The sequence below is a fragment of the Gavia stellata genome, chromosome 2 (genome assembly GCF_030936135.1).
Source record: "Gavia stellata isolate bGavSte3 chromosome 2, bGavSte3.hap2, whole genome shotgun sequence".
Taxonomy (NCBI): Eukaryota; Metazoa; Chordata; class Aves; order Gaviiformes; family Gaviidae; genus Gavia; species Gavia stellata.
In genome coordinates, this window is record NC_082595.1 from 97,382,883 (window position 1) to 97,409,944 (window position 27,062).

General features: G+C 39.7%; 1 protein-coding gene across 3 annotated transcripts in view; it reads right to left on the bottom strand.

Moving 5' to 3' along the window:
- ROCK2 (Rho associated coiled-coil containing protein kinase 2) overlaps positions 1-23,586 on the bottom strand; it is a 106,799-nt gene extending 83,213 nt beyond the window's left edge. For 2 of the 3 annotated variants that reach the window (XM_059835865.1, XM_059835864.1), the window contains exon 1: positions 23,469-23,573. In XM_059835865.1, the coding sequence (XP_059691848.1) occupies positions 23,469-23,546 (78 nt within the window). In that variant the 5' untranslated portion in view covers positions 23,547-23,573. Of the gene's footprint in view, positions 1-23,468 lie in introns of all 3 variants that reach the window. The other variant, XM_059835863.1, reaches the window with a different exon arrangement.
- Between the last annotated feature and the right edge of the window lie 3,476 nt (positions 23,587-27,062).

The following is a 27,062-nucleotide window of genomic DNA, read 5'->3' on the forward strand; positions in this document are numbered from 1 at the left end:
AGCAGCACCCCATTCCCCCACAGCCGGCCAGGGCTGTGCGACGCACGATGCACTGCTGAGAACATAGCAGGAATGGTGGCCACGGCCAGGGGTCTGCCACTCCAGTCCTGTTCCTCCATGCCTACAGGTGCGGTCAGGACCGTGGGCTTTACAGCTCTTTAAGCATTCAAGAGTAAGAACCAGCATTCTCCCCTGTGCCAAGAAGCCTTCAGAGCTGCTTCCCTGCCAGTATTTGCCAGCTCTTCCCCTCTACCTCATGGCAACATCCGCCTGTCTGAAAACTAGGAAAGAGAAGAAACAAAAAAATCCCCAAACCCACAGACAAGCATTTTCAAAACTAGGAGACTGTCCTTCAGCTCCACATGAAAGCCAACACTGCCCTCAGAGCAGAAGCCTTGTCCTTATTTCTGACACGGAATTCTATTCTAGTCGAACAAACATTACTGTTCGTTACCAAAATGCAGGTTACCAGAAATTGTTTGCTATGACATGCTGTTTTGCATTATCAATTTTACCTTTACAGTTGTGCTATTCAATTAACAATAATGCTAGTGAAGATACTAACTCATTCCCTTTGTCATGGAGAAATATTTTAAATATGAAACCCCTTACTAGTACAATTTTAGATTTATTTGTATTAAATAAAGTGCTAGGAAAAAATCTACTATGGCAAAATTAGCAGTAAGTAAGTAGAAATCATACTGAGAAGACATTTTCACAAGTCTCACAAGTTCCAAAGCTACCCATAAATTCGCAATCCAATCTTACTTTATAATATGCACAGAAACCTGCAACCATGCTTTGCTATACATTAATTTCTATTCCCTCAGTTGTTGCAGTTAAGATTGTATGTGCAAAGTTAACAGTATGACGTTTTCATCCTCTAAAATATTTAGGAAATTACAATCATACTTTGCTTCACTTTAAAAATATCTTCCACTCAGTACAGGAAGTAGTTGAACAAAAGCAGAATAGGGCACCTGCCCACCCCTATGAACAGCTGCTCAATTACTATCCTCTAGTAAACACATGATTAGATGGGAAAATTATTTAATTTCCTGATCTGCCTCAAATTTAAGAAGGTGCTACATAACACATAGCCATCTGCATGAGCTACTGTGTGAATGTTCATGTGAAAAGTAGGAATTTTTAACAGTATTACAATAACTTGCAATTTATCCAAACTATGCATATGTCAAACTTAAAGTGTGATATCATACATTTGTTAAACTCTGACATTCGCAATAGAAAAAAGTGAAGCTACACTCAATGTAGCTGTGACAATGTAAATCACAACACTCTATGCAAACTCACTTTCTGACTGACTACATAATTATGGCACACTGTAACTAAGCGTATTCTTCCAACTAGCCATGTTCTTAGTAAACCAACACCCTCCTTTTCAATTTTCTCACCAAGTCAAAAACAAGGAGGCGTTCAGAGACCTTCAACAACCCCTCCGAAAGCCCTACGACACAGCCGCCTCGTAGCTGCACAACCTTCCTGCTGGCACCTCATGTCCCACTAAAACATTTAGGTCCTTCCCTGGACAAAAATGGACTGAATGCACATTTTAAGGTAAGATAGAAGCACAAAGATCAATGGAAATTTATGCTGTGATTTTTTTTGGCAACTCAGAGGAACATGAAGTACTGTCCCCATAAATGCAGAGGTAAGCTATTCTGTGCAGCGGGCATGAAAATGAGATAAGTGCTTTCACAACTTCCACTTGCAAACCAAGTTGCACCAGCTCTTTATGCTACAGAAATAAGGAGGAAAAGCTAAAAGTTTCTTACTACTTCATGCTGCAATAAGGCACTTCAGTAGAAATAAAGTGAATCTTGACTGAAGTCAGCAAAACTGTCTTACTTAAATATTTAAGGCTTTTTAAAAAGTGGTGCTTTAACTCTGTCAGTAACACTATGTCAGAAGTAGTTATTTAACAAAGCCATGTTCCTGTGTCCCTCTTGTCTCATGCTTTTTTCTTCTTGGTGTTTCTTTCCGTGCTATAGCTCCATTTCAGCTTGATTCCCAGACAAAATTTTATTCTCTCAAAACTGATCTTGCATTATTTCCATAATTTGTCATTAACTGATCTTAATACGAAATGTTTGACCATGGTTGTATGTCTTCTTCAGAGTTGCATTGTCTTACTCAGCCAGCACGTTTACAGCTTTTAAGCTCATCTTATCTACGCAGTCCAGGTTGCCATGCCATTTTTTCCTACAACTATTTTTTTTCGTTACATGTGAAGAGGTCTGCTGTATTAACAATGCATGCTGCTCTTCTCATCAGATCACACAGTAAAAGACTTTTTCAATCCTTCAGATTGAAAAGACCACAAACTTTTGAAAACTGGGGACTTTTTTAGGAACGTCAAGCTTTTAAACAGTAATTTTCAGAATTCTTCTCTTTACATTACAACAGTTCAGCTGTTCTTCTTTCCCCTAGATGCACATACAGGCCTGTGGAGGACACCAGGAATTTTTCCTTCAACTTAATGCCTTCTTTAGATTGCTCTCTGAAGGTTTTTCATTTTTTAGACTACTCAATGGCAAAAAACCCCAGTCAAGCCTACTTCACTGCTAAACAACAGCACTCTACCAACTTCACAAAAGCAGAGAAATTCTAAAAAACTACTATTAATAACCATTTAGAAAGAGGTTCTGGAAGTCTGTTGCATGGAATTATACTATCTCAGCATTTTCTGTAAAAGTATTACATTTACCACACAATCTTAGTTAAGCTATAGCTTTATTATAAGCATTTAACCTCCATATGCTTCAAAGAGAATTTCTGAGTGAGCAAGACTACACAGTGAAATTCAACAGAAGTACCCATTGTAACTGAAAAATGCTGTCAGTAAATTAGCAAATGTTTGATAGAAACGTTATTTAAGAGCAGTTCAAAAACTTGACTGGGGAGCAAAAGAGGGTCTAGCCTGGCACCATCGCCTAAGGAGACACACATCACTGCATAAACCACCAGAGTTTTAGAACACCATCATTGACAGAGTGCCTGGGTGGCCATATGAAGTTGCAGTTTTACATTCGTAGTATTTATTTTCCATAATTTCTTGGAATGCAGTTCACAGTTTAACACAGATGTCTTTCCAATCTTTAAGTTGTAGCTGTGTGGTGTCATTTCACCTCTTTAACAAGATACGGCTTTCGGCCAATTAAGCCTTTCATTAAAAAGGCTGTGTACATGAGAACATTAATACAAGCTCTCCCCTCTTATACATTCCTTCCCTAACATGACATTAACAATAATGCATCTAAGAGATTTATAAATAAATCTATGCACTCTATCCCTCCTATATCACCTACCTCCAGGTCTCAACATCTCAAAATATCTGGCTTATACAAAACAAATCATAACAGATATTGCACACATTAACTATACAGAATATATAAAAGTTGTTTTAAAATGCAAGTTTAAAAAATAAAGTTAATAAATTTGAAACTTATGTCTAAACATATTATAGTCTATTAAAATAATTTAAATAGGATTGTGTTAAAGGTAAAATGAGAAAAAGCCTAGAAGTTACAGTAAGTGACTCTTGGAATACGTGATGAAGTAGTTATTTGCTACATCTTTTAACAAAGCCTGAAAGACTTCCACAAATAACAAATGTGAAAATGTTGAAATTATAAAATATGTTGGTAATTGCTTTGTTTTAATCCACTGAAGAAAAATGATCAGAAGTAGTTCTTTGGGAGGGGTTCTGAGATGGAATTTAGGGGACAGCTTGTATGTTTCATTAAGACCGACCAATTCTGATAATTTTCATATAAAGTAATTATCATTACATGGCATTCTAATATACATGCTGTATCAAGGACAAGTGTAAAAGAACCTTTTCAAGCTTATTTCCTACCATTTGCCCCAAACTGTAGAAAACAGCCATTACATTGCTGACACTATCAAGAAGCATTTGAATAAAAACTTCAGAGAAATCAGAAGCTCAAGCCTAGGCTATAGTTAAGTGAAATGGGATATCCACAGCAGTTAAGATGGATGTCTCAAGCACTTACTCCACCTCACTTCTCAAAACAAACTTCGAAAGCAGGTTAACATTACCATTTGCTTCCAAAGCTGTGTATGTTGCAGGCATCTAACAATGAGTAAATCAATTATAGCAACCCACGGTAATTTTCAGGGCTGCAGATTAACCAGTCAAGCAGCATATGTTTGCATACAGCAATGATCTATTCAAGGTCTGAGGATGAAGTTCCAGGACAGTCTAAACCAGTCTCCCTGTCCCCTAAACAAAAATCCCTACCCCTCCTTTGACTCAGCAGCAATGCCTTTCTCATCCTGAGCAAGCTACTTTAGGGAGCTAAACTGGACAGGTATTTTTGGCCATTTAGCTCCTTAAACCCACTGCAGGTCGGATAAGTAAAATAATCAGTGGAAAGGCAGCAGAAAAAATATAGCAACCAAGACAGCTCAGTTAGATGCACAGGGAATTACTCCTGAGAAAATGTAATTTCATTCAAACTTGAAAAACTGAGAGGAGGGGGGGGAAAAAAAAACCACACACCCCAAAACGAGAAAGAAATTGTCTCTCTTATTCTATCAATACAACTTCAACTGAAAAGAAGATGTATCGAGTCTTTAGAACTGATTGTTTTCTGGTCATACTAATCAGTCTATTTTAAGCACAGAAAATACTTTCATAACTCTAAGAAAAATATGCTAAGCATGCTGCCAATAGCTATTAGTTTATCCATAAAAAATGTTCTGCATTTCGCTGAGTTATGGTTCACATCCAAGTGGACAGATAGATGTCTCAAGAACAAAATACTCCCTACATATTTTGAAGAGTCATCCAGTAAGTTCGTCCTTTATTTCCTGACAAACCAAAAAAAAAGCAAAATGTCAAAATAGTGAATATTTATATAATTAAATCTAAAACTATTCAAACATGAATATAGTACCTTCTTTTGCTTAGAAAATAAAGCAGGAAATTTAGAAAGAGTGAAAAAGAGAAAGGTAATTCATAAGAAAGTCATATTTACATACTGCACAAAGGTCACATTCAGCTGTAAATTAACACACGCAGCTATATCAATAAGTATATATTTTGGGAAAAGATTAACCACAAACTACTGTCATTTAAATTATTCTACTTTAAATTGACCCATCCTCTATAGAGAAATGGTAACATCACTTCACCCCTTCAAATAGTTTTTCTTTCTTTCTACTTAAGACAATGGTCATGACCCCTCTCATAAAAGTGTTATTTCGATTTATATTAAGTAGTTTGAAAGAATGTTTATTCTGGGTTTCGTGTATCTGCGCTGTCAACTAGAAAAGCTCTTCCTTCCCTACCCCTCAAAAAAAAAAAACAAAAACAAACAAAAAAAAAAACCTTGCAAAAATCTGAACGACAGTTTTCCTCCTCAACTTCCTATCCCATTCTGCAGATAAGCCTCAGTTTTTCACTTATCTTAAATCTTAGCTGGAGTACTGCCATACAATTTTATGGACATGAAGACTTCTGGAGCCTAGTCCTGCTGTACAAAACACTGCAGTATTCCTCCGCAGCCAGACTGGCCGTCTCAGTATGTTTGCCTTTGGCTCCTGTGGTTGACCTAGACTTTGAAGACGGATCTTAGCACTCTTTGAGAAACACTGTGTTCATGAACTGCACCTTACAGTATCAAGACATCGGTGAAATCTCCCACCTGAAGATCCTGGTCTATAATTATGTTCCTCTTGAACAAAGAGGCTTCCTACAACAGAGATGAGTTTTATCATCTCTGTCTAGAAGCCTGAGATTTGAAGGACTGGTCCAAACCTAGGGAATGAAATTCCGCACAAATTAAGGATCACAGAAAAGCTTACCACCTTCTCCAGTGTTAAGTTGCATTTCCTAGTCAGATGCTGGTTATTTGCTACAAGGTTTTGTCTCCAATTAGCACAGTTGAGGAAGCCAGCATAACAGCTTATGGAAAAGCAAATATAATTCCCCAAACTCTAAAGACAAAGAGAACTTGCAGGAGCTCTAAGGGCAGCCAGCCTCACAAGTCTGAGACAGACTGTAGTTTTCTTCACTTATGTCAAGCTCATTTTTAAAATGCATTTCATAATGCTGAAGTGTGTTCTTTCCACCACATCTGAAGTTTGCTGCAGAAAGTTTCTCCTACATACAGTAAGGAGGTTAGCAGTTATCACAATTACTTATAAAATAAGCAGTTAGGAAATACCATAATTCATCTCAAAATTTTAAGATCTAGTTATTCTTTAAAGATGGCCTGTGTGCATGTGGAGAGAAGTGGGGGGAAGAGATCATAGTTGGTTATTATCTAACAGTTTGGGTTGAAATTGTTTTCAAAGACTAGTCTAATAAAGGTAGTGCAGCTCACACTAAGATGAGCAAACTATATATAAAATTGACGTAATTTTCACTAAACACTTGGCAAAATGAGATGAGCAGGACAGAACATCCGTCAGCCAATATCACCTGATTAAACTTACTGAATAGCTCAGAAGAAAGAAAAGACAGGTAATGTATGTATTTCCTCACTAAGAATATTGAAAAGTATTTTTATTATTACTTCCAGTGTTACATATTCATATTTATCAAAGTGGATGAGTAACTCAGAAAATAAACAATCACTTAAATAATCATAGGGGATACGAAGAGTAACAGATTTTTGCAACTACTCAAGTCATGCACATGAAATAAATCTCTGGCGAAAATTCATGTTCAGTAATATAAAAAAATATTAACTTCCAAGTACATATACATATATGCATAATCAGGCATGCTGTAGCTCCTACTAAGGATCTCAAAGAAAAGCTGACAGTACCATGGAAAATGTTCAATGCCTTTAAAATACAACCCTTTAAGAAAAATAATAAAAAGGTTCTATCAACCTGTTCATATTTAAAGATGTCATAAATCAGTAATTTTAATTCTGTGATTTTCGTCACAGTGGCACAATTGCAAATATTCCAGTTACACACCAATTCAAGTTTCACACGGATATTCTAGAAACAGAACAAAACACCTGGAGTCTGAAAAAAATAAAATAAAATCATCACTGGGCTGAGGATGTCTGCCCTTTCCTCTTCCTCCAATTATTTCTCCGTAAGCCATACAAAACTTACTCCAAAAAGACAATGAAATACCCGAGAAAGAAGGGGTGGTATTGCACGGAAATAAGTTGAATGTATTACTAAATTACTGAATGTATTACTAAATTTCACATAAGGTAAACTGTTTTGCTTCAAAGCAGTAATGACTAAGCTCACAAAACTACATGCTAACAAAACACACATTCAAACATTAAGTCTAAGATGTCAGGAATCCATTTAAACAAAACATATTTTTATTAGGAAATAGACTTCATTTGTTAGTCTCAACTGAAATGGCTCCATGTTGCTCTAAGATGAGAAGAAAGATTAAAATGAAGTGGGTACAACAAGTATCTTGCATATCAAAGAGATGACAAAAAAAAATTACATAGTCACTGGCAACAATCACCACAAACCACAGTCCTCTGGACTAAAACAACCTCATGTCTAATTCAGGGCCTGTAAGTAGCCCTACCCACTTAACTGTACTATTAAATGTTTTAAGCTAAATATGCATGTAAGTGCTTGTAAAACTGCACCGTAGTGTTTCTGAAAAACACCCTCTCCCCTCAAAGTGCCTTTCAAAAGACCTTCAGGAACCCATCCCTCTAGGATTCATTTCAATTTCATGATTTGTTATAAATAATTAAAAAAAAATGCTAGTCTAGCTGTCTAATCTGTTTATCTTGGGGAAAGGAACTTATAATGAGTGAGAGATATGAGAGAACATACAAACACCCAAAGAAACTCCGCACTGTGACAGAGAAACTTGTTTCACCTTTTTTGTGAATAGATGATAAATTCACATTTTGGGAACATCTGCACAGTATAACAATACAGATTTTGGATTTCCTGTATTTGATTTTTCAAATCAGTGTTGTCAGAAAAGGAACTTATATGAAAATAACTGACTAATACAATCCCCTGGGATACATATTTCTCTGAAAGAAAATTTCCTTTAGAATGTCTGACCAGGAGATCCAGTATCTACAGAAAGTGATCCTGTCACGGTTCCTGCACTCTAATGGTGAAAAAATATTTTTTGTACCACCCTCAATCTGTTTTATTACCAAAACAGGTCTCTGAATTGCTTAATATGAGGCTACAAATAGGAAACAAATTGAACAGTGGTGACACTGCAAGTGTCTGTTCCCTCCATAAATCCTGATTGACACAGTTTTGTAAGATTTTCAGACAAAGAATCAAGAATACCAATTCCAGTTGTAACTCCAGTAAACTACTGGCCTATTCCTTCACATGATTCTCATGAAGTTCAACAAGGTCAAGTGCAAGATCCTGCACCTGGGCTGGGGCAATCCCCAATATCAATACAGACTGAGGGATGAAGGGACTGAGAGCAGCCCTGAGCAGAAGGACTTTGCGGGTACTAGTGGATGAAAAGCTGGACGTGAGCTGGCAATGTGCACCTGCAGCCCAGAAAGCCAACCATGTCCTGGGCTGCATCAAAAGAAGCATGGCCAGCAGGTCGAGGGAGGTGATTCTGCCCCTCTGCTGTGCTCTAGTGAGACCCCACCTGCAGTACCGCGTCCAGCTCTGGGGTCCCCAGCACAAGACAGACATGGACCTGTTAGAGCAGGTCCAGAGGGCCATGAAAATGGTCAGAGGTATGGAACACCTCTCCTATGGAGAAAGGCTGAGACAGTTGGGGTTGTTCAGCTTGGAGAAGAGAAGGCTCTGATGAGACCTTCTTGTGGCCTTCTAATACTTAAAGGGGGCTTATAAGAAAAAAAGACAGAGACTTTTTACCAGTGCCTGTAGTGACAGGACAAGGGGTAACATTTTAAAAATGAAAGAGGGTAGGTTTAGATGGGACATACGGAGAAATTTTTTAGTGAGGGTGGTGAGACAGTGGAACAGGTTGCCCAAAGAATTTGTGGATGCCCCCCTCCCTGGAAAAGTTCAAGGTCAGGTTGGATGGGGCTTTGTTCAACCTGATGTAGTGGAAGATGTCCCTGCCCATGGTGGGGGTGTGGGACTACATGATTTAAAAGGTCCCTTCAATCCAAACCATTCTGTGATTCTGAAAGACTTCTGTCACCAGTACTGAAAAAGACAGTCTACATCAATAATCAGCAGGTTTCTTAATAATTTGTAAATGGTATCCATCATTAGAAATACTTTTTTCTTTTACCAACTGTAAAATTAAATGTTTATTTTCTGTGGAACCTTCCGAATAGTTTTTTCTGTGATAAACATACCCACCTCTCCATTAACAACCTAGAAGTAACCCCTTTCTTCTTTAAATTTGAACAATCTTGACTCAATATAACACTACTGATGTAGTTGATGTTGTTGCGACGGTGTAAGAATATGAAATCAGAAAACACTGCATAAGTGTGAGGTCAAATTAGTATTTGTATAATTTAATTCAGTCAGGTATCAAAGCAGGCTGCACTGTTATCAGTCTGCTTTGTGTCAGTGTAACGTAACGTGCGTATTAGAGATGGAGTAATAGTAACATGGCACTAAGAACAATTTCCAAATAAGCGCTGGCAGCTAAGACCTCAAATTCGTCATTTTGGCATTTAGTATGTTGATGGATTCCACTATTTTCAGCTATTTTCAGTAGAAAATATGAGCCACTGTTCATCTTTAAAACAAGCTTGTTTACATACGCAATCCTGTAGTTTCCTAAAACAGAGGGGAAGAAACAAAACATTAAAGCAACAGACTACAATACAAAAAATAGGATTAAGTTACCTGAATTCAAACACAGACAAGTACTAATAGGAACTGGCCTTTTACAAGTTTCTTTAAAAAAAATAAATCTTTCCAGTTTCTATTATTTTCTCCGCACATAGGCTAGTAAGACAGTGTGCTATTGCCCCATTACTTTCTTACATAGGTCTAAAAATTATAGCAGAACTTATTTCACTCTTTTATTCTAATTTTCTTCTAAGCTTCTATTAGCAGATTCTAGCTGAATTGAAGTTCTCTGCAACTTTGAAAGTAGCTATAGTATTTGCACAGCAGTGCACAGAGCGTTGTTTTTGTCCCCATACTCCCTTCAAAGTTTCATTACTGACATAGTGGTAGGACACACAGATGATGGCCTGCATTCAAAAAAAGTAGGCTGCGTATTTTAATTAATAAACGCACCATTCATTTGAAACTTAGTTCTTTGAGGAAAGGAACTACACCATGGATTTTTTAGTTTGTTTTGGACAGGTTTAGAATTGTGGGCTGTTTGGTTTTTTTTAAACGTCATAGTGGTAGTTACCATTGTGTTCTGCAAATCTGCCAGGATTAACTGGTAAAATGATTCAGGTTAGTTTTAATCCAGATTAGTTACTCAAGTCAATTCACGACACACCGGCACAAACATTTTGTGTCACCATCAAGGTGGTACCCCATGGACGCAGGTGGAGCTACTTCTTTAACTGATAGTGAAACTATTTGTGGAACTCTGTTAGCCATTTGTTTTTAAATGGATTCATATAACTAAGGGAGAAAGACACAGGTTAAAAAGTTTCTGAGATCACTCAGGTTCAGTTTCCCATACTGAAAAACTTATGTCTTTTCATACTTCTCAACATTTATTGTTCTAATATTAAAAGCTGCTTGGCATCTGCCTCCAACAGTGTACAATTTTACTGGTTCATTTACAAACTCTGGGAAGATAAATACTTTTGGTAAATATACAAAAACTTGATTGTCACTATCCTTAATGACTGAAGCTCTTAAATAAATACAAAAATATACACACCTTTTTTTGAAAAAAAACCACCCTAAATCTAGACTATTAAAGAATAACCCAGAAAACCTTATTTCAATTATCAAGACCATCATGTCTATTCCTCTTCTAAATGTGCTACTCCTAAGGCAGAAAAGCCAAGTTGGCTCCATTAATAATAATTTTTGCACATACATACCACTGAGAATGCATGTCTCCCCTCTGCTGTGCCCACCTTTTTAAAAATAAAAGGGTCACCTTCTTTGTTGTACCTTCCTTTCTTCAGAGCATTATAGACTACCTGAAAATAGCTAGGCTAGTCTTAATTACTGCTGTATTTACCACCACATTGCAGATCAGAGTTGTCTACCCAAGGACCATACACACCTATTTAGTAAACTCATGTCTGCAAAATCTCTTCTCATTCTGCTTCTAGAAGTCATTCAGAAACAGATACTGCATCCTACAGCATTTTAAGGTTTCCCTAATCCCCTGACTAATCATGTATCTGAAAGGATGAGGAAAGAACTTATCTGAAGAGACAGAAAGACATTCTAAAGGTCTTTGTCTACAGCTGATAGAGATCTTCACAAAGGAACCCACATCCTCAGGAACTTTGGTCTCGATCTGACAATTAAGTACCTTGTATCTTCAGAATTGTAGGACTATTTCACAGTCTTTTCAAGATAAAGCTATTACAGGGAAAGACTCCTAGGTACTGTAAAACTTAAACCAGCTATAAAAATTTTCTTCCAATAGATAATAGCTTTGCAAGGTAGTGGTATTATCTTCATACATTTGGACAATGAAATGTTGCTTTAATCACCATATCATTTAACAGAAGACATACGTGCCTGCCTTTAATGAGACAGTTAAATTACAATTCTATCAGTATTTGTTTACATACTGATATTAAAAATATCACCTGAGATTATGGTAGCTAAAAGAATTTTAAAATGTAAGAATATTTTTCAGTTTATTTAGCTTGTGTTTATTCCAACATGATCAGTACTCCTTTCAGAACAAATTTGTCTCTGGAATACAAAGAATAAAAACCCCATGAATGTGAAACAAAAATACAGCAAGAAATTCAGGGCTAAGTGAATATCCCAAGTTACTTGGGAAAACAAAGCAAAATAGAAAATAGATTTCAAGTTTGTCATGGTTCCATAAGGGGACAATAGTTTTCCCATAGATAATAACTTGATAAATTTCCTTAGGCTTTGGCAACAAGCGATTCTGATAGGCAAATACTATCTCGCCTTTCCGTTAGACCTGAGCAGATCAATTCCCACAAGAGCCATCTGAATCAGTTGCTTCCTCGAGGAATCAATTTTTTTTACATGTGAAGGAAAAACTCCTGTGCATCAAGATCACTAGGGTCAGAAGAGGTGTATGCACTTGGCTAAATGTTGTGGGGGAGAAGAAAATTTACATATGTCTCTTGCAAGAGCATTGTGGCACACATCCTATATGTATATACACAAGTACAGAGCACATATCCATGAGTTAACTAGAAACCAGACAGTCACACCAGTGTGGCACTGTGCTACAGCAAGCGGAGACTATTACTAGCTGTCTACTAAAGCAGCATTTAAATCTGGGGAAACAAAGTTCTCACATCAACAAAAAAGTTTGTCAGCTTCGCCGTACATCATCTAGGTAAGAGCATGACCCTAATGTTTCAGGCCATTCCAGACAAAGCTGTGTCCCTAATTGAGTTGGGTTTCTTGTCATTCCTAACTAACCTTCACAGAAAATCTGCGTACAACTAGTTATGCACACCTCACGGTTCAAGGGAGTTCAAACACAGAACAAAAATGGTTATGGAATAGGGCTACATTCATTTACTCACAGACCAGCATTTTCAGAAAGCAAACATAGGAACCTAAGACCAGATAATTGGAGTTGCATTATTTTAGATTAAAAGATCTCCTGCTTCTACTTTACTACCTCTTGCTCTACTTAAAAAATGGTAGTACTGAATTTGACCACAGTATTTCTTAGTCTGTTCTGTCACACCGTGTCTTACCTAGTTATTAAGTCAAAACCAGCAGGATAATCAGCAATTTATGCTTAAAATGAACCTTGACAGCGCTCAGGGTGAATAACGATTTCCAGGATCACATCTGTAGCAGCGAGTGAAACAACAGCAGCACCTGAGCCCCTGTTTGAGACCTCCATTCCCCACACTGTAACCATGGCACACTTTTGGACAGCCACAGGCTAAGAACTTCACGCTAGACCATACCAGCTAGAGCATGACAGGACCCTGACAACTGTCTGGTTTACTGTTATAGATACAGACTTACAGACAATGGAGATATTTTACTTTCATGACTATTTTGCATGCAATCAAACACAAAGAAAAAAAAAGTTACGATACTCTCATGATCTGTATGTACTTTCAGCATCACTGACCCGACAATATTACAGCATCAAACATGTTTATTTCTACCCCCCTCTTCCTTTGCCATTTTAGAGGACAATTAACCCAATAGTGATAAGATTTCATACATTAGAAAATAAATCCAGACATGATGACAGTAAAAACAATACCAATTCCGCAATTCAGAAAATTACTCTGTGTACAAAACCAAGAACAATTCCCATGAGCCAAGAAAGGAGTCCGATCACATGGTAGCCTCTTCAGATATTTATGCTCTGGAAATTAAGCTTGAAATCAAAATGTAGCTAAAAAGTTTTACCTTGGAATAAAATGTGTGTAAGACTTTTCTACAATCCTGATTTCTACATACTACAAAAAGTCTTAACAGCTCACACATAATGCCATTCCTCTACCCCCCCCCATTCAGCATCCATTTGATGTAACATGTTGATAAACAGAAATAACTTCATTGTACATTGCTTGGTTTTGATTTAATAAGAAACTACTTGGATTGCAAGTTTACTTCACCAATTTACATCTAAGTCTGAAAGACACGTTGTGCATCTTTTCTCATGAATTTAGACAGTGTGATTTCAAAAAATAAATCACAATTTTACCAAACACACTTTCAGGAATACAGTTTAACTGAAACATACCCTACTCTATAGAAAACTTAAAACCTACAGTTAGGCTCAATGTTGTTTCTGGCTTTCTGATTCAGTCAAATAAGTCCCGCAACAGAGTACTATAAAATAAATCTAGGAGTTTTTTAATAATGAACACTGTAATACTTTACAGAATTGGTTTTAAAGTTACATTTTTTGTTTTTAATATGCTAAATTTTGGCAAAAATGTTTTGACAGGTAGAGAGGGGACAGTTGGGACTTCTGGCGCTTGAGGAACACTGCAGGGCACACATGGGAAAGAATACTGGTATTTCTTCTAAAAAAACGAAGTGCACTGAAAAAGTTTATTTTGACATTTAAATTGCCTTTCTTCAGATGCAGCCAACCATTAAAATAGATGAAGTGATTCACACCTCATAGTGCTACTGTTTCAGGCTTCTACATGTATGAACCGTTCTTCATGATGAAGAACATCTTCATGATGTTCATATCTAGAGATTTTCTTCATAATCTTAACAGAAATTATTTTCAAAAGGGAGAGCTAGCTGGATGTCTACAATTAAAAGGATTTGCCAGCATAGTATTTTTCAGGAGACGCAGCTTTTATTAGTATATTTATTATTTTTTACATATTTATCTTCTAATTCAAGCTTAAAATATTCCCAAAACAGAACAAACACTACGCACATACAAAACAGAGTTTCTGCGACCTTATTTGCTGCTACATTCAGCTATTGCCACCAGAATTTTGGCAACCAGAGTTCCGCTGCTCCCCACCCTCACTGGGTGAAGAAATGCCACCATTTACAGAGTCAAGACAAGCCCTTCAGTTCTGGGGAGACGAACACTGGGGAAACCCATAGGGATGAGAATTAAAGAAAATAAATTACAAAATAAAATAAAAAGCAGCACATTTCACATAACTGAAGTAATTTACTCATGGTAATACTGAACAGTGTACTTGACAGCAAATAAAAAACCAGGGCTTTACAAAACTTACAAAAGTATTCCTATTACTAAATTGTAATCTTGAAAATGCAGTTATTTTTACCTTTCCCTATCAGATCTATAGCTTAGTTCAGGTGTTTAAAATACCAGCATGGATGCAATCTTAAGTTTAACAAAACTACTAACTACTTTGTACTCACAGAGAAAAAATTAAACACAGAATAATTTTTAAATTAATAGCAGTAGCTGCAATAGAATAATAAACTGTCAGTACCTCCTTGCCACATGAGTAATTCAAGTAGTTGTTTTCAGGCACTTTTCATATGAAAGAAAAAAAAAAAAGGGAGGGGGTGGTACTTTTACAATCCAGGCTTATACATCCTAAAGAGGTCATTAAATTGAATAGGCCAAGAAATAAAAACTATGGCTTAATGCCTAAGTGGGCTGACTTTTACTGTTGGAGGAAGAGGTCCTGAAACACTCACTAACGGAAACAGATCGTGCATGCATACAGCTGGCATTAGAAAGGTTTTCACTATTCACTAAACCAACAGCTTTCAACACGGTATTTTTTCCTGCTCTTCTCCATTTCCTTGCACTATTATAGGGAATAACTCTACTCCTAAAGTGAGAGACTTCATGATTATTCTATCACAAAAGTTTAAAAATTCCACAAAAAAGCATTCGGAAGTCAAGCATGGTTATAGAATTGTGTAAGAAGGGACAGAAACAATATTAAGTAACCCCATAACATCTTTTATCTACTTACTACAGCTTGCTCCAAATGGCTTTAGCTGCACATATTAGAAGTCTACCACAACATACACTTCCCTGTATACCAGATGGTGCTAAAAGTCATTTACAAATAAAAACCTGTGTCCTATACATGCAACAAACGACAAGGCTTGTCTCCCTAATCTTGCACTCAACATAATCAGCGCTAAACCGAAAATGGAGACCAGAACAAACCAGTTTCAGAAACCACAGGGAAAACCAGTTTAAAACTAGTTTCTGCATGAAATAGAACATTTTCATAGCATAGGCAAGCCAAATGATTGTACACCCCTCGCTCAAAACCTGTGCCATTATAGTTTTTAGAGCATAATCTCTTTGAAGATCCGTACATACACACTACAGTGAATTTATCGATGCAATACTCTTCATTTTGAACAAAAGAAAAATACAGAGGGTCAATCAAGTTGTACAGTAGCAACAAACACAAGAAGACTAAGTTTTCCAAATTCACAGCACATTCAATAAAAAGTAATTTCCAAGTAACACCCAAAGGTATTTCTCTGTATCTATACCATACTAGGGTAAATCTATGCTGTTCAGAGAGAGCAATGTTTGATATTTAATCAACAACTAGGCTACAGACTTTGGACAACTACCTATAACAGCAGTGACAGACATGGACAAAGAACAATGATGCATTACAGACTTTAAATAGTAATCAGGATTTTAGTTAAACTTTAAATACCATTTGGAAGAAAGTGTGGAACTTCAGCATTTTTTCCTTCTAGTTATTTATTTATTTGGTAATAGTAACAGTCAACATTATTTGTTTTGAGATTAAAAAAAAATAAAAAGAATATTTGGTAAAGATTAGCTTTTCTTCTTTCATCATGGTTCAAACCTTCTTTCACGTCTGTATGTGACCTCCTCTTCATCTCCTCCTGAAGAAAACTATAAAAAAAATTCTTCTGTTTGGATGAGTCACCCAAACTTTATCCTGCTTCATGCAGGATCCTGTTATTCTGTACTTTAAATACAGACTAATAAAATCAGTACCCATGATTTAGAACAGTCAAGAGGCCATAAAGCAACCATTCAGTTATCTGAATCTGCGAAGTTCAGAATTAAACACTTTGACATAAAGTTTCCTTGTGATCTCCTTTTTTCTATCACATAAGTTCATTCTAAATATTAAATTCTTCTCCAGTACAGGTTTAAAAAAAAAAAAGCTTCATCATCTCCATTTCATAGTGTTGGAAATGAAGAAAGATTTGTGTGATGACATGCAGTGCCAGCACTAGATTAGGGTTCATACCCTCCTGCACACCATCCTTTTTATTTATCCCTCTGCCTGAACTGCCTCAAAGACACCAACCTACTAACAAAAATGAACAATGATATGACTATGGCATTAAAGCAGCAATACTGCACATTAACATCAAAACCCAGTAGTCTCCATCTGGGCACAGAGAAAACACAAAATATGTGATTGGTGACCGTTTGCAAAAGATTTGACTTAGGTAAGTCGTTCTACATAAAACAAAATTAATGAAAGGCAAGTATAATGAAAAACCACTTGCATGTGGCACCGAGATCGTTTTTCTTCTCATGTCTATCACCTTCCAGATCCTACAACAACTGAAGCAGAGATTGAACAGGAGGGATGCTTCAGAAGCCGATAAAGAAATTTGCGTCCATCCCTTCATGTGACACAAAACAACTAAACTCCCACTTCAGAGAAGAAAAAAAAGGCCCCTCTCTCAAAAGCGGTAACCGTAGCACATGAATACAAAAAAAAGAAGAAGCTAAGTCCACACCACATAAGCAGCTGTTACTGATTGAGACTATCCAACCTAGCGAAATTTGGACAAAATACGCAGAATCACAATCTTCCAAATATAGAGCCTCTGCACATTAGCGGGTGGCCAAACCACCGTTTTAAGCATACGGTCTTAAAACTTCTTAGCAGGTAATTAATATAACATTCCAAAATAAGGATGCAAGTGACACTTCACCTGCACTAAAGAAGCTTAAATGTCGCTGGCTGTGAAGATGCACTGCTGCTGGCAGTTAAGGGGAGTGTTTTGAAGTTTCACTACTGTAGCAACAAAAGCTTCATGCACAGTAGGTATGGCTTTGGAACTCAGCACTACATTCAACACTCTGTTTACATAGCGAAATTCTCATTAAAGTAAGTTTATTACTAGCAAAGGCTGCCAATATAAACATAGTATTCTTGTTCTTAACCAATGGGATGTACCAAGAAAAAAGTATTTTATGTTACCAGAAACATTTGGTGCTTTTCAATATAACAGTTTAGAACAACCTCGGACACAATATAGCATCCTCCCCCGCAAAACCCCCACATCCTTATGGGTCATAAAAACATATATATTTTTTAAAAAAATTTTATATTCTTTCGTTTTATAAAACTCTACTACCAAGTTTCAATCATCTTCATCCTTAAAATCCAAGGTTAGTTCCTCTGTGGTAGTGATACAATTCCAGTCATATTTTATAGATCAAACTCTGGCAAGAAATCATCAGTTGATAGCTGCAGAGAGACTGGTTACTGTGGTAGCATTTTTTTTTTAATTAGGCAGCTTTTGTTATGGATTGCATTACTAGACAAATAGCCAAATGCTTTGGCATTGCTCTGCCATTAGTTGAAAACATACTTAAAAAAACAGGTTTTAATCAGCATTTGCACACATTCACCGACACTGAGGCTACTAATATTTGGAAAAGTGAAGAGTTCCTGAATTTTTATTCCACCACATATAAAGCAGAAGAGAACTGTGCTGATTTGATAAGAGAACTGTGCTAATTTGATAGTGTGGCTGTCTTTCTTTTTTTCCCCTTAAGTTGTTACAGAGGCTGAACAACTAAAGGATACTAATGACACACTCTGCAATCTAATCAATACAGGTGAAATACTGGGAGTGAACATTCCTCTTGTGAATACACACACAAAACCTGCATGCATCTAATGTGTGGCAATAAAAGTACTGAAGCTAAGCAAACTGGCTTTTTTCCTTTCTTAAACTAAAAGTGAAATGCTTTAATCCTAGTGTGGAATAAAAAAGAATATAAGAACATGTAAAACTGTCAGAAAATAGAACTGTCCTTTTCCAGTTAACTAGATGGCTATATATAAATCCATCACACAGGAACAATGAACAAAAGACAATTCTGTTTCTTTCAAGCTCATCATTTTCAACTCTGCAGTAGATGTTCTGAAATTACAGATCAAAAATAGAAAATTTATAGAAAGAATCAGAAGCTAAGAGAGAAATAACAGCACAAGAACTATAACAAACAAGAAAAAAATTATTTCCTCAAGAACAGAGAATAATTTGGCCTTTTGACTACTTAGTGGGCAATGAATTTCAGATCAGATCCTGCTAACTGCTACGTTTTCAGCTCTTCCCTATGCACACTCGTTCAAATTAACAAAACAGGTTGTTCTTACTGATTCAAAATTATGTGGCAATAAATTTAGGAAAATGAGAGAACTTTCATATTAAATGTGCAACTTTCATATTAAATATGAAACACCTTGAAAGCCCATAAGGCCAAAACCCTGCGAAGGGATATATGTGTGTCAGCCATGATGACATGGAGACCCTGTATTAACAGAGCTCAGCCTAATGATCTGCTAAATTAACACTCTGGTATAAAGTTGGTATCCATCCAGTTGATGAGATTGCTGTGGACAGATGCACCTATTGAAAGGATCAGTCACAGCTGTATCTGCAACCCACTTTTCATTAAGAGTAAAATTCTAGGGTCTCAATGGCAAGGATCAATTTAGATTAACATCTATTCATGTTCAAACTAGTATAAATACACAGTTTACCTGTCAGCTTTATTTTAATGAAGAAATGAATAGCAAATTAGTTTGATTTTGGTTTTGGGGTTGGTTGTTTTTTTGGGTTTTTTTTTTAAGTTTTAAGGCATGAATATTCCAAGACACTTAAGCACTCTCCTTCTAATCATCTCCCCATTTCTTAGTCCACCATGAACGCGTTCCCAGTGTAGCCCAGCACTGTGCTCACAATTTCACTGCTGCACTGCCTAACAGTTTTAAGAACTCCTTCTCTCAAAGTCTGACAGAACCATAGCGGAACAGGCAGAAGATACTCAACACTTTACATCTCTAGTGTTATGTCAAGGTTTAAGCTTAACACTAAAATCCTAAGGCTTGCACTGAACGAAACCAAGGGCGGACATCAGCTCCTTTCTCTAGCCAACTGCATTTGACTGCAGCTCCAGCAAAAGGACCTGGCAGACAACTGCAGGGAGGAGGATGATAAGATTTATCAGAGCTGTTCGTCACCACCATAAAACTCTAAAGTCAAGTTCAACATGTGCTGAAGTGATACAATTACACATGGCAAGGAAGTGGAGATCTGGATTAGTTTTACACAGCCTACATTGACCTATCTGCTCCAGTTTTAGAAGACATTAAGTGTTCAGCTAACACTTACCAACGCACCCTTAAATAACATGTATTTAGTACTATATAAAACAACTCAGTTAATAATGTAGACAGAGCATATATGCAAAAGGAAAAATACATAAATGTATTTGAGAACGGTTAAGCTCTTCTTAAACGTAGCTGTCAATGAGTAACCATTCGGTAGGAATGTATTTATAGAAGGGTTTCTTATAGATCACCCAAGGTCAAATACCATTTAGTGCTATCATTAATGTGTACATGTAGTACACATAAAAATGTCACTTCATTAAATTAGTGCATGACACAGACTGGCAGAAGAACAAATAATAAGAATACAGTAGTTTTACGAAGCGATCTGCACAATCTAAACATAATACACAAAACAGGTTTTCATAACCACTAATGCAGTGTTACACAACCAAAAAGAGTAAGAGACCGTATCATAGAAAGCTGTGACAAATAAAGAAGTCAGTTATCTTAGCACAGGCAACGTAACGCAGGCTTTCAACATGATACAATGAGAAAAAGTGCACTCAGTGGTTGTCTAAAGGAGGTTGCAAAAACTACTTCCCTTTGTAGATGTCTTTGCCAAAACCTATCATGGAACAGTTATAGCATTCCCATTTTCATCTGTTTATCAGACCAAAACCAGAAGAAACCCACCAAGTGAAGGCTATGCATTTGAACCATGCTAATGAGTAGAGAGTCCTCTATAACAGTAGGGTTTTTTTTAATTTAGCAGAAAAAAGATAGTGATAACCAGGCCACACATTTCAGTTTGCATTTTTTAAAAATTTTGCCTTCATAACTAACTACCAGGACAAACTAAGCCTCTGAATTGAGACTGCATGTCTTTTTCTAACATATATTTTAATCAAACACAAATGGTTATGCTCAACACAGGCATAAATACACAACTGTTAAGGCGTACGGTATAGCAAAAAACACATTAGAAAATCTAACAGTTTCTCCTGAGCCCTAAAGGGGGATGGGAGGAAAATAATCAACGTATTTGGTTTCATAGATTCTCCTGCTAAAGAAATAGATGGATGTGGTCAACAAGGTACACAAAGGAAGTCTCTTCATTTAGAGACACTGAATAAATTATCTCTTGATAGGCAGTGGAACTGGTATCTAGAGAAAGACAGCTTATTACCTCAGCTTTTCACATCTTTCAAATTTGCACCATGTGTTGTAGATTAACAGTTACTTTTTCGCTTTTTACAGCTTCCCAAAAATAAAGCATGCACACAAAATGCAGAATAGCAGCTGTTTATGACTTTTTACAGTGTAAGGAAATGAATTCCGTTTTGAATTCCATTCCACATATTTAGTCTTGGTTATGTTATTTTTGGAGGATAAAATAGTGGCATTCCAGCTAGTCTTTTTAAGATGTTTTCCCTGACTTCTAGTTTCTGTTGCTGTATTTCTACTTTTAACTGAAAACACATTTCCACTTATGATAATTTACACTGAAAGCGAGCTGTTTAGTAAACAAGTATATTTTGCAATTTGAGTATGTTTTCGTACTCAGACTGCCTAGCAGAATGCCAATACAAAATTAATGTCAAATAGCATAAAGCAACAATACCAAAGCCCAAAAGAAAAGGCTTTTACAGGAAATCTGTTGCAGATTTCCTACATAAGAATAATAAACAAATAAATAAATAAACCTGAAATAGTTCATTATTTCATACCTAGGCATGTCAAATGCACAAGCTAGGAAATTTGATTGATTAGCATTATATTTTACTTGCTGTTCATTTCTCAAACAATACTTGCAGAGAGTGCAGAAAGCAAAGTGATGACCTTTACCATAAAAAATATGCATTTACACACCAGCTAACACTCTCCCATGGTTTGCTAATTTGTCTTATGTATTACATGAAGTGGCCTACATTGTAAGCATACAAAGCATTAAAAAAAAAAAAAAAATCAAGTGGTAAGCAGCCCAGTCTCAATTTTGCAATTAGAATTTCTCTTTAGAAACATAAACAGATTTTAGTGTATCTAATCTGTGTCAAGGCAGGGGAGGCAAGAGAATAAAAGAAACATGCTGTTGAGTATAAAATCAGAGAGTGTGAAAAAAGTCTACTGGGGTAAGTATTAACCTGATGCATTTTTCAGAACGACTGTACTATTTTTAACTGCTCTTTTTTGGCCACAGGTCAAAGTTTTCCTAGCAAAATACCAAAGTGAAAATGCTGGGAGCGAAGCCCAGAGGCAGCTCGTTGCTTTGGCCTAGGTGAAAACTTATCTGAATCCAGTTAGATATGTAGCACTGTTTCCCACTCTCCTTCATTGACTACTATGGGTGTCACTGTGCCTCTAAACATCTATGAGACAAGTAATACAGTACTACAGCCTTGAGAAGAACATTTTTCAGATGTTATAGGAAATTCCTATATTCTCCACACAGCACAGGCATACATACTGTTCAGTCAGTTCCTGTATTTTTGGCCAAACAGAACTGAGTCATTTGAAAGCAGAAAAAAAAAAAGGACACAGTGTAAGTGCCTTGAGCAACTCTTGGAAGGACTGGGATTTTTTCTCCCCCTTTCCTGTTCCTCATAACTGGGACACATTGGAAATCTTAGGACAGACTGGAAATATAAGGTTTGAAGACCCCTAAGTTCAGTTAAAAAAAACAGTATTAATAATCAAGACTCCCTCTCACTGCCTTTCCAGGGTTTGGATGTTTTAAATGGGGAAATATAACTCCCTTCCCACTCCTTCCTGAGGGCATGGATTTCTTACTAAAGGAAATTATATTTCATACATTCACACAGAAAAATGCTATTTGAAATAGGAGACTGACGAATCAATTTGCCCCAATGGAAAATAAACGTGACCCCGCAGGACCCCCCAGTTACATTTCTCCCTTAGGCGTGTCCTTTTCCTGAATTATTTCCACATCGCACAGCAAACCCTCACCAGAGGACCGTTTTGCAGGGCGGTTGAGAGGATGGGTACTGGGTGCCTGGCAGCGCACACAAAGGCAAGTACTTTGGGAACGGACACGCTATGACTACGAGGCGAGAAAGTAAACGGTGTAAACTATGCTGGGAGGGAAAAAAAAGGCGCTTTCCTCCTCAGGTCAGATCTTTACAGAGGCATTTCTCTCTCACTTTCCCCAAAATAAGCTGCACCTAAACGGAGAGCGCTCGCTCTCGGCTCACAGCGCAGTCTCCCGCCTACCCCCCCGCCGAAAACAGCCCCGGGGGGCGAGGGCCCGTTCCCCGCCACCCCCCGCCCGGCAGGGCCCTCCCCTCAGGTGGCCAGGCGCCCCTCGCCGGCGGCCCGGCCGCGGGCGTGCAGAGGCGCCGCCCCCCCACCCCCGGGAAGGAGCCTTCGACCTCCCCCAGGAAAGCTCCTCCAGGACGCGGGAGCCCTTTCCTTCCTTCCTTCCTTCCTTCTCCCTCCCGCCCGCCCGCCCGCCCGAGGCGAGGGCAGCGCTCCCTTTGTTACCCCGCCAAGCGCTTCCCCCCGCGGCGCGGCGCGGCGCGGCCCGGCCGCCCCCCTCACCAGCAGGCTCTCCACGTTGACCGGGGAGCGCGGGTCGCGGATCATGGACTCCAGCTTCCTCTGGCGGCCCTCGAGCATCCCCGCCGCCGACTGCAGCGCCTCCGCCGTGAGGGGAGCCGCCGACATCTTCACGGCCGGCTGCTGGCTCATCCTCCGGCCCGCCTAGCGGCGGCGGGAGACCGTCTCCCGCTGCCGGGGAGGAGGGGACTGAGCGGGGTCGCCCGGCGACCGGCTCGGGGCCTAGCGCGGCGGAGAGGCCGGGGGAAGGGCGGCCGCGGCGGGCCGGGCCTGGGCAGCGAGGCGGGAGCAGAGGGCAGCGCGCCGCCGTTGGCCGCCTCGCGGCCGCCCGGGCATGAAGGGCGCGGGGAAGCGGCCGCTGCTCCGCCCGGGCGCGGGGAGAGGGAGGGGAGAGGTGGGAGGGAGGGAGCGCTTCCCGCCGTGCCCCCGCCTCTCCCCCTGCTCGGGGCGTCCCTCAGCGGGCCCCGGCTCACTGCCCGCTGCCCGCCGCCGGCCGGGCCATCGCGCCGGCCGAGCGCCCGCTCTGCGGGCGGAGGGAGGCGGAGAGGGAAGGGGCAAACGGCCGCCGCGGACTCTTGTCTCCCTCTCCTCCGCCTCGCCTGCTGCTCGGGCGGGAGCTGCGATCGCCGCCGGCCTCGCCTCGCTTCGCCTCGCCTCGCCTCGCCGCTCGCCCTCCGGGCCGCCTCCGCCGCTCACTCCATAGTGCGGCCGCCGCCCGCCCGCGGAGCGCTGCTGCTGCTGCCGCTGCGCGCGCCGCCCGCCCCCTGCCCGGCTCGGCCCGGCCCGGCCTCCTCCTCCCCCGGCCCCGCGCCGCGGAGGCGGCCTCCCTTACCCACAAGGCCCCGCTGCGAGCGGCGGCGCATAGCTCAGCGCTCACTCACCGCCTAACTATAACCCTGAGCTCAGCGCCCCGCGGCTGGGAGGGGAGGCCCGGGGCCGGGGCCGGGGCCGGGGCCGGGGCCGCCGCGGCGTGCTCAGCCCGCCGCCCGGCCGCAGCGCCAAGGTGACCTCCCGCGTCGCCGGCCCCCGAGGCAGCCGCTGCGGGCAAGGCCCGGCGGAGGGGCCTGGCCTGGACACAGCAGCCAGAGAGAGAAAGGGCTGTGTGGTGACTGGGTGAATTTTGGCTGAGACCTCATCCTGCCCGTGTAGCGTAAAACACACCAAAAAAATAGTAAATGCTTGAGAAGGTGGGTGAGCAGCGTTACAGGTAGAGCAGGAGTGCTCAGGGTACGTACAAGAGGGAGGATGGAGAGCTGGAAGGTGAGGGGCTGTGTCAGGGAAGATGCAGACCTCCCTCATTCACCCTGAGGAAGACAAACCTACACGCTTTATGCCAGATGTGGTCACGGCCACCTTTCCGCGCTCGGCGGACATTTCGAGGGAGGCAGGGTGCTGTTTATCAGACCCAAGCAAGAGCAGGCTGTAGCAGGGAGAGTGACACTGATGGCTTGAGTTGTGGCTGCGGGGATGGAGGAGGCGAGTTGGAGAGCAGGGATGCTCCATGGGATGATGTGGTGAGGTTGTGGCCAAACTGTGGTTCCAGCAGCCCGGAGATGAGGCCAGTGTCACTGGGCTGAGCGACAGAGACCATGGAAGTGCTATTGACAGAGGTGGAGGGACCTCAGGGAGGAAAGGTTAACATTTTTGTTTTATTATGTTGACTTTCAGCTGATAGCTGGGTGTCAGTGAGCTGATGTCAGAAAAATGGGCCAATATTTTAACTTGAAAGGAAGAGGAGAGGGAGTCAAAGAGAAGTAAATACATGAGTCACTTGCATGGTTTTGAGTGAGATCACTCTCTGTGATATTCTGAGTCAGGGCCCTGGTGCTGAAAAACCCGCAACTCAAGAGAAGGTCAGATCTGAATACCAACCCAAACCCCATAACTGGATTCTGTTTTACAGTCCATTGAATCAAAATCCCCAAACCTGACATGTGAACGTTTTGAAAAGTCAAATTGGCTGTCGTGACTCACGCTTCTCTCAGTGAGCCACATTGAGTTTGTGAGTTTTCTGAAGGAATTGGTGAAAATCTGTTTGGGAGAGGCACTGTTTATTTATATCGTAGGACTACTTAATCCACAGAACAGATTAAGATCTGCTTTACAGCAACACCAACAAAAAAACCCATGTAGGTGCAACAGCTAGTAGGGTTGCTAGTAGGATTAGGACATGGGTACTAGTAGGATCATGAAGTTACATGTCAACCATTAAAAGCTCTAAATTACCTAAAAGAAACATGATTTCTTCATGTACAGCCTACTCATTGGCTAATTTCTTGTAAGCAGCGCAGCAGAAGTGTTTTGGGTTTTTTAAGAAGGGATTTAAAATGACAAGTGACCACATGTGGGGAATGTGTCTGCAGTGATCAACGTGGAGCTGATGCTGGGTTTTGCTAATGTCAGCAGCAATTTTGGGGGTATTTCAATGAGGTTTGAGTAGAGCACACGGTGATGTGAAGATCTAAGCTCTCTTCACAGTTTCCCCTTGGCTATAGGCAAGCTGCTGCTTTTCCTCATTTTTCTTGTCTATAAAATAAGCTTTGTAAAAACTAATCTTTACTTTATCTAGCTTATATGATTTAGTGACATTGTTCAGGGTGCTATTTAAACAAAGGTAACAAAGAAATTCTTAAATAAGCATAACAGCCCTTTTTGCATACAAAAAAAGTGTGATTGTGACTTCAAAAGCAAGTGTGTAGAAACAGTACCTTCTTGAAATTCTTGCCCAAGAGATCTGTTCCTCCAGCCTTCAGGACATACCTGTTTACTGACAAACAAGTTTTACTCTGTTACAGGGGCAAATTGACAAGGGCAGAGTCAGCTGAATTCCTTTGTACGACACAAATCCTCAACAAAATCATCAGCAGAAGCTTTACTGCTGGTTATAAGTGATTAAGTGGCAAAAAGAATACCCAGAAAGTCAGATCCTTGCCTTAGTATTTGCGAAAAACACTTTTAACATGTCCTAAAGGAAAAATAACACCACCTTCTGCGGTCTTTTTACAGTTCTACCTTTTCTGCCTATAGTGGCAAATATCTCTTAGGATAATATCTATCCCTAACAATGACCATCTAAGGAAAAACTGTTTTTACTTGATCTGCGTATGGTAGTTTTGAAGTCCGATGAAGTGAATCGTTGAATGTTATTTACCATGTTTTGTAAGGCAAAGTCCAAGCCTTCCAGCATGCATGCTGCAGCGTTAAGCCTATGAGTCCACAGTTGGATCCTTCACCTCTCTACTCCCTGAAATGCCATTTAACTCTTTAGGTGTCTACATTCCAAATATGTCTTAGGTGTCGGGAATTTGCTGTTGACCATTTTCAGGACTTGGATGCATTTTTATGAGCAGATTTGTAAGAAGTTGGTAAACTGGGCTTATTGGTTGAAAGTCATCAGCTTCAGGTCGTTCCTTTACGGTATGACATAGGGATCAAGCCTGCTCAGGAAGAAGAGGGATTTGGCTCTGGACCTCAGGCATGCTTTTGCTACTAGCTGTTGCAAAAGAAGAAAAAGGAGACAAACTACCCATTTGTGCATCTGTTTTAGGAGAAGGGGCTGCTATGTTTTTAGCACTT